The sequence below is a fragment of the Oenanthe melanoleuca genome, chromosome 11 (assembly GCF_029582105.1).
Source record: "Oenanthe melanoleuca isolate GR-GAL-2019-014 chromosome 11, OMel1.0, whole genome shotgun sequence".
NCBI classification, from domain to species: domain Eukaryota; kingdom Metazoa; phylum Chordata; class Aves; order Passeriformes; family Muscicapidae; genus Oenanthe; species Oenanthe melanoleuca.
This window is the reverse complement of record NC_079345.1, coordinates 11,607,501-11,619,835: the sequence shown is the minus strand read 5'-3', so window position 1 is coordinate 11,619,835 and position 12,335 is coordinate 11,607,501. Positions and strand designations below refer to the sequence as shown.

The 12,335-nt window shown below is 46.2% G+C and overlaps 1 protein-coding gene across 3 annotated transcripts in view; it reads right to left on the bottom strand.

Moving 5' to 3' along the window:
- Positions 1–5,584: 5,584 nt before the first annotated feature.
- The window catches only part of SALL1 (spalt like transcription factor 1), a 17,538-nt gene continuing 10,787 nt past the window's right edge, over positions 5,585–12,335 (bottom strand). For all 3 annotated transcript variants that reach the window (XM_056500750.1, XM_056500751.1, XM_056500749.1), the window contains 2 exons: positions 8,431–11,840; positions 5,585–7,384 (listed from right to left, as the gene is read on the bottom strand). In XM_056500750.1, coding sequence (XP_056356725.1) covers positions 6,944–7,384; positions 8,431–11,840 — 3,851 coding nt within the window. In that variant the 3' untranslated portion in view covers positions 5,585–6,943. The remainder of the gene's footprint in view (positions 7,385–8,430; positions 11,841–12,335) is intronic.

Below are 12,335 nucleotides of genomic sequence, written 5' to 3'. Positions count from 1 at the left end.
TTTAGTGCTGAACATGATTATCCACTTAGTTATTGTACATATGAAACAAATGTTAACTTCACTATGTATTAACTGACATTTTAAAATCCTGATGAAAGTAAAGTAATTCAGAATTACTGCTAGAAAAAGCTGATTTTCAAAACAGGCAGTGCTTAAAAAAAAAAACTCTTAACATCATTCATCCTATTAGTCTCACTGCCTTCAGTTTGGAATAATTTTTAATAAAGAAGCTGAGGAAAAAGAAAGAAAGTAGTGATGAGTAGGGTTAAATCCACTATAGTGTGCCAGACCACTCCATTTTTTGCTTTCCATATTCAATTCTAAATAGTTCTTGTGTTGCACCACCTGATGCCAGGTGCTTCAGGGCTTCTGCTACACCCACCTGACACAGTGATGCTGCATTTTTAAGACCTCTAAATAATGAAAATAGACCTTTGCACTTCAGCACTGTGCTGGTCAAGAGAGCTGTCTGTACAGATGATGTGAATGTCTGCTAACATGGAGAGACTTCTTACTTTTGAAATTAAATGACACCAGAAGTTTCAGGTCTGATCTTTCCAGAGAAAATCCTCCTTATTAGCAGAGGTGACCAGGAAAAAGATGAGCATGGACATGGTTTTGGTGCCCATCTAACCTGATTTTAAGGTTCCTTCCAGAAGTGACAGTAACTTCTGAGAGTTCAGAAGAGCTTGCAGCTTGGGTTAACTACTTCACTGCTATAAAAAGAAAGATGGCATCACTTTCTTACTTTGCAGCTCTCCAGTGGGTGTTCTCACAGGAGTATTTTGAGTCTTACAAGGCATTGTCCTTGCTCCCCACACAGAGCACTGCACAGAATGACTGCAACCCTCAGGGGCATGTTCCTCACCAGCTCCTGCTACACAAACTTGAGCACTAAAGAAAATTCCTCTTTCCTGCTCTCCTTTTCTCACTCTTCTGCTTCCCTTCCCATATCACTGAAAAATTTTCACTCTGAAGAAATTTAGCTTGTGGATCCAAAAATACATGTCTAAATTCAAACAGAAGATAAAAAGGAAATTGAAGAGACTTGTGGTAGGATGAAACAATAGTACAATTTAAACCAGAAATGCCATTTTAATCACTAGCATTCCTACACCTCATTACCTGTAAAATATTTCAGTCACTAGATGTAGCTCAGGGCATCCTGGTATCCCATATCCCTGGAGCAAGGTCTTCCCAGGAAGGAATCATTGTGCACTCACCATCTTCCAGGCATCTCCTAGGCCACTGTCAAAGTGACACAGGGACTTGCTCAGGGTAACCATTCCAATATCAACTGTAACCTGGATGTAAAACCCAGAAACATCAAATCAGAAAATCATAAATACAGCTGTCAGCAACTCTGTTCTCAGCTGAAGTTCCATACTTTCCAATTATTCTGGTTCTTTCCTATTAAAATTCATACTTCCAATCCTCTATTCCTCAATGTTTTGTCTAGAGATACATATTTATATAACAGCCTGTGTTGTAGGTGAAATCTCTAAGTAATTATATTTCAGTTAACAGACATATTGCTTCCAGCTTGTATAAATAACTGTACCCACTTACTTTCAAAATGTTATTTTAAAATCTGTCAGCTCATATGCATGAGAGAAGGAAAACAAATATTAAAAAGTTATTTTTACTGGGGAAAAAAACAAACAAGGAACAAACCTGGAGAACTACTGAACACTGACAGGGGAACAAACCTGCACAGCTATGGAACACTGGCAAGGAGACAGCAAAAAAACTGTCGTGCTACAAAGTCACACCTCCTGCTGCCAAGTAAAACTGGCCTCCTGCAATGACACAACCAGGTAAATTGTGACTTTAAAAAGCAGGAAGCATGCCCCAAAAACGCTCAAAACAAGCAGCAACCCTTAGATTTTGATGGTCAGCAAATATTATTCACAAAGCAGGAACAAACCGAGGCATTTGTTGCCTGCTGCAACTGGGAGGGCTTGCAACCTGAATCTCAAACCAAAGCCCAGCCTAGGAAGAAACTCTGAAATTCAACAGGCTTTTCCCTGAGAAAAGGGTTTAGGGTTTGATTGTCATCAGCACACGAAATAAACCGGGCAATTTGCTGCTTCCTCTCCCTCCTCACGCCTTCCTGGCCATCACGGAAACCTCATTCCTGCCTCCCCATGCGCTGCCCCGGCTCCCTCTCCCCTCCGCCGGTATCGCGGGGGCTTTGGGGGAGCCCTTCTCTCCCTCGGGCCCGCTGCATCTGCCCGGCGAGCGCCCGGCGGCGAGACAGCGCCCGGGCTCGCTTCCTCGCCCCTATCCCTCGCCCCTATCCCTCGCTTCCTCGCCCCTATCCCTCCCCCCCCCGGTTCCTCGCCCCTATCCCTCCCTTCCTCGCCCCTATCCTTCGCTTCCTCGCCCCTATCCCTCCCTTCCTCGCCCCTATCCCTCCCTTCCTCGCCCCTATCCCTCCCTTCCTCGCCCCTATCCCTCGCCCCTCGCTTCCTCGCCCCTATCCCTCGTCCCCGCTTCCTCGCCCCTATCCTTCGCTTCCTCGCCCCTATCCCTCGCCCCTCGCTTCCTCGCCCCTCGCCCCCGGTTCCTCGCCCCGCTCCGGTACCGGGAAGCCCCGAATTCCCGGCGGGAGGGGCAGCTGTGCCCGGGCCCGGCCAGCGCGGTCCTGCCGCTCCGCCGCGGGCTCTTTCCAAGACGGGAAGTTTCGCACGCCATTAGCCCAATTTTTAAATAAATCACGTCTGTTTCTGGGTGAAGAAAATTACCCGGCATGATTAAATGATTGCGTTGAACGATCGCTGGCGCTTAAGAGAAAGAAAAAGAGAATACCAACCCACCCCACTGTGCCTTATTTTAATGGATGATAAAATTGTGATGGGTGCGACTAGAGGGGGGAAAAACGGGTGAGGGGGGAAAGAAAACTTTGTTGCTAATGAAAAAAATGAGGCCGCGAAAACAAAACCGTAAAGAAAAAAAAAATTCTATTCTTGAATAAGGATTAATTCAGTGTCTGTGAATAGGAAAGGCTGCGCTGGGTAATTGCAGCGAGGTAGCGCGGCTCCCAGCTGTGAGGCGACGCGGGCACCTTTGTGCGCTTGCCAGGACAGCGCTGGGGAGAGGTAACTTCCCCCGGTCCCCACGGTCTGGTGTCGAGTAACGGGAAATTTAAAATTCCGCGTTTCCAGAGCAAATTATTCCCCCCTACCCCCTCCCCTCCTCGCTTCCCCTCGCAGGAGGCCGGCCGGGCGCTGCGCCTGGCGGGGCGGGGAGCGCCGAGCGCCGGCGGCCCCGCACCCCGCGGCACAGGGACGATGCTCCGGGCCCTGAGCGGGCCGGCCCAGCCCCGGCCGGGAGAGAGGGAGAAAGGGAGGGGAAGGTTCCTGCACAGCGCGGGGACAACGGCCCGGCACCTTCCCGCAGCGGGCGGCACAGCCCGGGCAGCCATGGCACAGACCGGGCAACTATGGCACAGACCGGGCAACCATGGCACAGTCCGGGCAACCATGGCACAGACCGGGCAACCATCCCTCAGCCCGAACAACCATCCCTCAGCCCGAACAACCATCCCTCAGCCTGGCACAGCCCGGGCAACCATGGCACAGCCCGGGCAACCATCCCTCAGCCTGGCACAGACCGGGCAACCATGGCACAGACCGGGCAACCATGGCACAGCCCGAACAACCATCCCTCAGCCTGGCACAGCCCGGGCACCCATGATTCAGCCCGGACATCCGTCTCTCAGCCCGGCACAGCCCGGGCATTCTCCCTCAGCCCGGCACAGAGGGATGGATGCCAGGGGCGCGGGCAGCTCCTCCCGCCAGCAGCCACCTCCGCCGACGGCAGCGAGGGCAGCGCGGAGCGGAGCAGCAGCACGGGGGGTGCAGCAGCACGGGGTGTGCAGCAGAACGGGGGGTGCAGAAGCACCGGGGGGGTGCAGCAGCACGGGGTGTGCAGCAGAACGGGGTGTGCAGCAGCACGGGGGGTGCAGCAGAACGGGGGGTGCAGCAGAACGGGGGGTGCAGCAGCACGGGGGGTGCAGAAGAACGGGGGGTGCAGCAGCACGGGGGGTGCAGAAGCACCGGGGGGGTGCAGCAGCACGGGGTGTGCAGCAGCACGGGGGGTGCAGCAGAACGGGGGGTGCAGCAGCACCGGGGGGGTGCAGCTCCCCGGCTCACCGGGACGCAGCCCACAGCGGGCTCAGGGGCAGGAAGGGTGCAGCCGCCGGCACCGCAGGGAAAGGCTTGGGAAGGGCTGAGGGACAAAAGGGCCTGTGGCCCCCGGCGGGGCTGGGGCAGCGCATCCCTCGGGCAGCCCCCAGCAGAGCCCGGGGTGTGCTCAGGCGCAGGGTCCGCTCGGAGCGGGCCGGGGGAAGGGTCCCAAGGTACGAGGAGGAAAATCGCTCCTTTTTTTGTTTTTTTTTCAAGGTTTTGTTTTTTTTACCCCCCGAATGATGCCAAGCGCGTACATTGCCCGGCGGCAGGCGCGTCCCTGTGCCCGGGAAGGTTCGCCAGCCGCTCCGGGCGCGGCTCCCCCGGCGCCGGCAGATTCCGCTTCCCCGTGGGAAGGGGCTCCCGGGCTGAAGTTAAAGGCGCTGATGAAACCCAAGCCGCAGAGAGGAAACCCTCCCGGGGCGCTGGGGGCTGCTAACCTTCCCTGGCAACTTTTCTGCTGCACAAATCTCGACTCAGTTTAAAAGGAGAGTTAGTTGGTATTTCATTGATAAAATCATCAAAATCCTTTTAATTTACCTTTTTCTGAGACCAAAAGGTGACTTAAAATTCTTAAATATTCACATTGACAAGCCAGCTGGCTCTAGCGTACAACTTACATGTTAACAAAAATGCATATCATGTACCAGGTGAATCATCACATTCCAACAGGAAAAGTCCTAAAGACATGAAGTCCAAGAGGTATCCAGACTACAGCGTTAATACGCACGGTTCATAATCACAGGAAGGGGAAAAGTCCTCAAGAAAAGTATTTCTCACCCCAGCTCTTCAGTTGTAAATCCTCTCTAATGCCCAATTTGCAACTCAGGCTATGGGAAGAGCTAAGTGATCAATTCTTGTTTAAAAAGACAGTGATCCTGAAAAATAATCCTGTAACACAAAATGCCTGAATTTTGGAATTGCCTAAAAAAAGATATATATATATATATAGTCACATGGACACAAAATTTACTGTGCCTGTTGGTGGTTTTGAAGGCATAATTTGAAGGCAGCCAATCTGCTTTATGTTTCTTAAATAGTAATGTAAGGAGATGAAACTCTACTGGGTGAAAATATTGGACTGAATTATGTGTGACAAACTCCCACTGAGGTTAATGATCATGGCAGGTGTTTAAGGGAAGCCAAATCATGTGCAAGGCCAAAGCAATTAGGTTTTGTTTGGTACGTTTTTTTACAATCAAGTTATAAACCCCACATAGTATATGGAGGCTTGCAAGTGGACATCTTAACACAGGTATAGCAGCATAAGCATGCCACAAACATACAATCTCATAAAATAAAATTAATATCAAATATAAAGCATTTGAACCAAATCAAGCCTTAAACGTAATAAATTATTTCCTTCAAAGGAAACTTACCTAGGCTTAATAAGGTCTTTGCTAGCAGCATTTTTTTTAATAAACAAATTAAAAATGCCAAAATATCTACAATTTTATGAGAAGGAGGAGTTGGATAGGTAAGGAGAAATTTCTCACTATTAGGGGGTATGAAAAATATACTAGCAATTAATATGCAATACATATATGTATACCCATACTTACAGATATAAACACGCACATACAACCTGGACAGTTCATGTTAACCAAGGGAAAGGCTAAATAATACAGAGTGATTACTGAATACAGGTACACTTTAAAAACACAGAGACAGCGAATTTTTTATCTGTTGCAAAAATGTATTTGATTACTCGAGTAAAATTACAGTATCTCTGCTGTTAGTAAGTATTAAATGTTAAAGAAACTGGACCTCTTTTCCTTTCAACTTTCCGAGAAAGTGCATGTAACAGTCCAAGGTTTCCCCTGTCCCCCCAATGCCTAATACAAAATAAACAAACACTATACTTGTTCCCTTGGTCAAGGAGTAGGGCTTGGTCTTGTAAGGAACATATGTACATTTTAATGAAAGTGATGTCTTATTGTATATACAGGAGCATCTACAGTTGTCCACGGAAGTTGTTCAAGATGCCATACTTAGCAGCATTGTGAAAGTCCAGCACATTTTCTATAATGAATATACCTACAAGGCAAAATGTTACGTCTCAGTTTCAACTACCAAAACAACACTTCAGTATCTTCTCTAATAATCCGCGTGCTTATTACTGTACAGAAATGTATTAACATTTAAGACGACTCAAGTAAAAAGCACAATACAAATAACAGTTCAAAACAGAAAATGTTAAACCTACAAAAATTAAAGCAGTTTTAATTTTATAATAAAAATCAAAAACTGAGCTGTGTAAAGGACCCACACTGTTCAGTCTATATTCTCTCAGTCCTTTTCTTAATTCTGTCTGGAAAAATTAGACAATGTGTTTGCTGATAAAGTTTCCAGCAGGATCAAAGTGTACATTTATATACAGATTTTTATTAGAGATCTAATGCATCACTGAGGCATCGCATCAATACCAGAGTTCGTGTTAAACTGGATATAGAAAATAAGTTAATGCCAGAATAAGATCACCTAGCAGAACAGACTTGCAACTGCCATAAATGTTACAGCAAGTTTACAGCACTCTAGTCGATTAGTATTTAGTTCAAAATACGGGAGACCAAAGTTAATGCTTGCATTTGTTTGCAAAGCAAGGTTATATCACTAATAAATAAGCTCTCTTAGAACTCTAGAAGTAGAACATGGTACAAAACAAAGTCTTTGCAATTGTTGTAGCCTGCAGCTTGAAAAAAGCAACCCTAGGTTGCACTATTTGCAGGAATGTTATTTATGGAGTTGTTTTTCTAATTTGTTACTATTTCTTTGTTGTCTTCCACGAAACGCGTAAAACGGAAGTTAGTCCCATTTTCGTTGCTTGCCATTTTCTCCAGACCAGCTAGAGGTGCGTTGGGTTCTGAATTCTGGAGCTTCTCCAGGCTTCCTGTCAAGCCACTGATGGGAGAGCTGCCACCATTGCCCAGGCCCCCCGGTGCTGGAGGGATGCCCCCATTCTGGATGACGGAGATCTCGTTGGTCTTCATGGCCAAGCCGTTGGAGAGTGCAGCTGCATACTGGTTCCAGAAGCTGGACGGGTCTCCATTCCCTGACCTCACTGCCAAATCCTTCTGAAACATTTCTGGGAACTTCACAGGATTGCCTCCTAGAAATGTCATGGGGCCATCTACAGAAAGTCGTCTGCCTCGCCTTGCAGGAGTACTGTTCCACATGTGAGTGCCCATGTGAACCTGGAAAGAAAGAAAGGAAGAAACAAACAAACAAAAAATAGAGGTTGACAGGAATTTCAAACTTATTTTGATCACAGAAAAGGCTGGAGTCCATGAACATGTCCAGTCTTGTTACATAATGAATGGCATTAAAGATAGAGGATACAGGGCTCCATTTCCCATCTGCAGTAATACACTGCTTCTGGGTCAGCCCATCACCATTACCCAGTGTAACCTGTTCTCCTGCTGAACAATCCATTGCTTCTTACTCTTTTTTTATTACATGTATTTAGTTTATAATGACTTTGCATTATTCTGTCAATTGCAGATAGCTGCTTTCAGGGCTAGAATTGCTATGTCCACTTTCATTGCAATGGTAAGTATTGTATTTGACACCCTTTACCCTATAAACGTCCTTTTCAGACAGGCAGAAAGTATCCTTTACTGATTGCTCATCGGAGAGCCTCGTGTATAGAGAGAATGGCCTGAAAGTAATTATTCATCTCACATTACTGGCAGCAACCTCTAGAGAAATACTCTGTCAACAGAAAAATGTACACAGTAAAGTGCTCAACTGGTGTTCTAAAACTTAAGTATATTTGCTTTTTCAAACACATATCAGGAGGAAATGTTAGTTATATAATCAATTAAAGTAATGCCCATTATTTCCAGAATTATGTTAATAGTTTTTTTAAACACTCATCTTACATGATGGTTATGAAAAACATCACATCCAAGAGCCTTTCACTTCTTGAAGAGGTGTGTGAGTTACAAAATGCATTTCTCTGTTAATTAATGCTCCTTACCAGCATTTGGCTGTTCTGTTTCACACTCTGCATAGACAGGCTTTGCTGGTAGATGAATTTTAATTAAGTCAAAACAGCACATGTCTCAGACCTGCTGCCAACACGAGCTCTCGACAAGAGGCCATCTAGGTCTACCAGAGCTGACTAAACACAGTCACACCACAAACACCCAAAGGTACCGATGTTGCAACATTAACAGGTGTCAAAAATCAAAAACCCCCAGCAAGGAGAAGGTGAAAGAACAGTAAGAGGAAAAAGTACCTTCAGATTGCCTTTTGTTGTGAATGCTCTTCCACATATAGTGCAGGCAAAAGGTTTCTCACCAGTGTGCGTCCTTTCGTGGATCTGCAGAGCACTGGAAGAAGAAAATGTTTTCCCGCACGTGTTGCAGTAGTGCTGTTTTGGAGTTCTTCTGGGGAGAGCAGGGAGCAGCACAGGGGACGTGGCAGAGGAGAGTGGCCCCGAAGCAACGAGAGCAGAGGGTGCTTCCTTGCTGTCCTGGGGAGAGGCGTGCAGCAGCCCGTTAGCCTCGCTCTTGATGAGCGACGAGAGCGCGCCAGCAGGCATCACCGACGGGCTCTGGCTGGGGCCCACACCCGAGCTGGGCTCGAAGAGCTGTGATGGCAGATCTCGCATTTGATGTGTCAACATGTGCTGCTTCAAATTACCCTTTGTGGAAAAGCCACGATTGCAAACTGTGCAAATAAATGGTCTCTCTTTGGTATGACTTCTGTAATGAATGTCCAAGGCACTCTGACAAGCAAATGTTTTGCCACAAATGTCACATGCAGTGTTTTTAAATTTACCTCTATCTCTGAAAGGAAAGAGCATACTCAGGGACTCTTCTTTAATCATTTTATCAGTGTTACTAGATGTCAAGTCCAAAGCACCACTGTTAGCGGGGGTTGGAGACAAACCATTGGCAAACTCACTTGGTAAAGCTCTTAATGGTTTCTCTTCGATACTTGGTGACTTGTGGTAATCATTAGTGCTGTTGGATGGGGACAAGGCCTGCATGGAAGAGGTAGACTCTGAGACAGCAGGGCTTCCAGCACTTTGGCTTTCCATATCACCACCAACAGACGACGAATCGTTAGTTAAAACATCCCCTTCCACTGACCCATTTTCTACTGACTTTAGGCTTGCCTGAAGTTGTTCAGCAAGGCCGGCATTTATCATCTTCATCTGATTTTCCAGAGCAGCAATACTTGACATTTCCAGGGGCAGAGGGGAAGAAGACAAGCTGTCTTGTGATGCATCCACAGATTTAGGTGTATCTGGCACGCTGCTGTCAGGACAGTCTTCCATATTCTCATCTGAGAAGTTGTCTATATCATCAAAATTCTTATCATCAAAAGATCCCGTATCTGATTCCATTGACTCAGGATAGTTTTCTGTCACTGGGGTGTTGGGGATCTGCCCTCCCATGTGCATTCGGATATGCTGCTGCAGCACAACAGCGTTGGTGAACTTTTTCTGGCAGATCGGGCAAGAATGTTGCACTCTCAGCGGGGGCATGGCACGATGGACACTGTAGTGAGTCTTTAAGTTGCCCTTAGTAGTGAAAGCACGACCACAGATTTTACATTTGAATGGCCTCTCTCCAGTATGGGTGCGATAATGCATTTTCAGTGCGCTCTGGCAACTGAGAACTCGATGGCAAATGATGCACTCGTTGGGATCAGTCGCCTTTTTGTCAATGTTTTCTACAAGCTGCTGCAATTTTGATGTTTCAGATGCTGGCGTTGAATCCAATAGTCCTCCAAATGGAAACTTTGCCTTAAACTGCTCTGACATAAGAGGCATCAGTGGGTTTGTAAATGTGGCGGCGCCGCTGGAGCCCGAGTCTGCTGCCGGGGAGCTCACGGAGCTGCTCATGTTGGTGATGGTGCTTGTGTTTTGAGGGCTTTCTTCCGTTTTACCGTTTGAGGCAGGCAACACACCAGCCTCTACCTCTTCAGAAAGTCCATTGGAAATTTTTGATGTGGGATCAGCTGCTCCCGAGTCACTCTTGACAGAGCAGGGAGGGCTAGCAGAAGGATGGCTAATGGGAATTGGCTGAGGCTCCTCAGTTTTGATGAATGGGGTCAAGCTTGGAATTGTTGGTGGCAGTGGCAGGCCAACAGAAGTTGTTAGGGTGGAGAGGACTGGCTTGCTGTCCAGCCAGCTCGTGACAGGTTTCTCTGGTGGTATAGACATCCCATAAGGAATACCCGTGCTTGTAGGAATATTGTCCAAGTGCTCTGGCACTGGGTACGGATTCATTTGAATATGAGGGTATTTTTCTTTGTGACGCTGGAAGTGGACTTTTAAGTTTCCCTTTGTGGAGAACCTGTTTCCACATATGTTGCATTTAAATGGCCTCTCGCCAGTGTGAGAACGCAAATGAATCTGCAAGGCACTGTCACTCCCAAACACTTTAGCACAGAACCTGCATTTATGCTTAAAAAACGCCTCATCTGAATTACTTTTTGCTTCAAATGCAGTTACATTTGGTGGCTTGTTTTTTCTTTGCTGTGCCAAGGCGGTCAAGGAGTTTAAATCCTCTGCAGGTGTTCCAATATTGGACAAGGGACTGGAGAAAACAGAGTTACTAGGGGTGGGCTGAGGTAGAAGTGGATTAGATGCAGGACTTAATAAACTGCTTATTGCAAAAGCTGGTGAAGATGATGCTGATACTGGTGGGTTGGTGAGCTGTGAGCCACCAATAGTTGAAGCCACTTTTTCTGAGGACGGTGCTGTAACTGCTGCTGCCAATATGTTAATATTTGGAGAAGAGCCACTATTGGATGGAATTAGAGTGTTGCCAGGGTTGCTCTGAGGTAGCTGTATAGGGGGTAGCTGTTTCACACCACTGATGCTGGCAGATTGACTAGCAAGGCTTTGTGCTAATCCAGCTGCTGCAGCCAGCTGCTGGGATAAATGGGAACTTAATGTGGACAAGGGGTTGGCAGATGTTCGTAAAGTACCTTGAGAAGCGCTAGAAGATGTTGGCATGTCTGTATTTTGGGTAGCCAACAATAATATTTGGTGACGAATTTGTTCAATCAGTTGCAACTGATGGATCTGCTGCTGCTGCAGTGCCAACAGTTGCTCCATCAGGGCAGGGACAGCGAGTTTAGTGCTCGATGCCCCGTTACATCTTGCCTCCTGTGAGAACTGTGCTACTGCCACTTTAGTACTCTGCAGGTTTTCAATTATTACATTACTGTTTATCACTGAAAAGTTGCCTAGTGTTGTCAGATCCCCTATGTGAGGTAGAGAGGTTGTTACAGCTGAGGTACCCATTGTGGAGCTGTTACTGCTTGTAATACTATTGTTGACACTCTTGGAACTGCTACTGCTATTGTTAATGCTGGAAGCCTCCACATCCATGGATTCTTCCCTGTCAAGTTTGTTATGCTCTGAAAGGTCACTGCAGTCTACTTGATCTGTGTTATTAACTGTGTCATTCATCTGTTCATCAGGATTATCAGAAGGGGAACTAGGAGGGAAGGTTTCAGAAGGAGAAGCTGGATTTTCATTCACAATTAAAACTAATTGATTTTTAGTACAATTCTTCTTGTGTTGCAGGAGATCTGATAATTCAAAGAACTCAGCACAGCACCTGCCACAGACATGGGCGTCCTTGTTCTTAGTGGTTCGATTTGCTTGACCCTTTTCTGTGTCTCCTAAAACATCAAAAGATGATGGATTAGGAACCAACCAGTTAATACAAAAAAGATCTGCAGGACATTTTATTTAAAGGTACTGGTTTTATCTACCACTCTAAAACAGACTAAGATTGCACATGAAAATAGATCAATATTCCTACTTCACAAAAATAAGTCAAAAGCACAATTTAAAACTGTACAAGGGAGTTTTATCAATCCGTGTGTCTTAAGATGATAATTTGCTTCAGATAATCCATCAAAATATAAAATACTATGAACTGAAGGCATTGGAGCATAATGAAATTCCATAGCAAAGTATTGATTTCCAATAATTCATACTGCTTATTGTCTAGTTGTCCACTGAGTGCAAATCAGCCATTTGAAGGACTCATTAGACTCTCACGTCCCTGTCAACCTTGTTCATTTTCAACTGATTCAAAGATATCTGTGACAGTTGCCCCATCACTAAACTAATTTGTAGTCATTCGAGGTCCCAATCAGTTGTTGACAAGG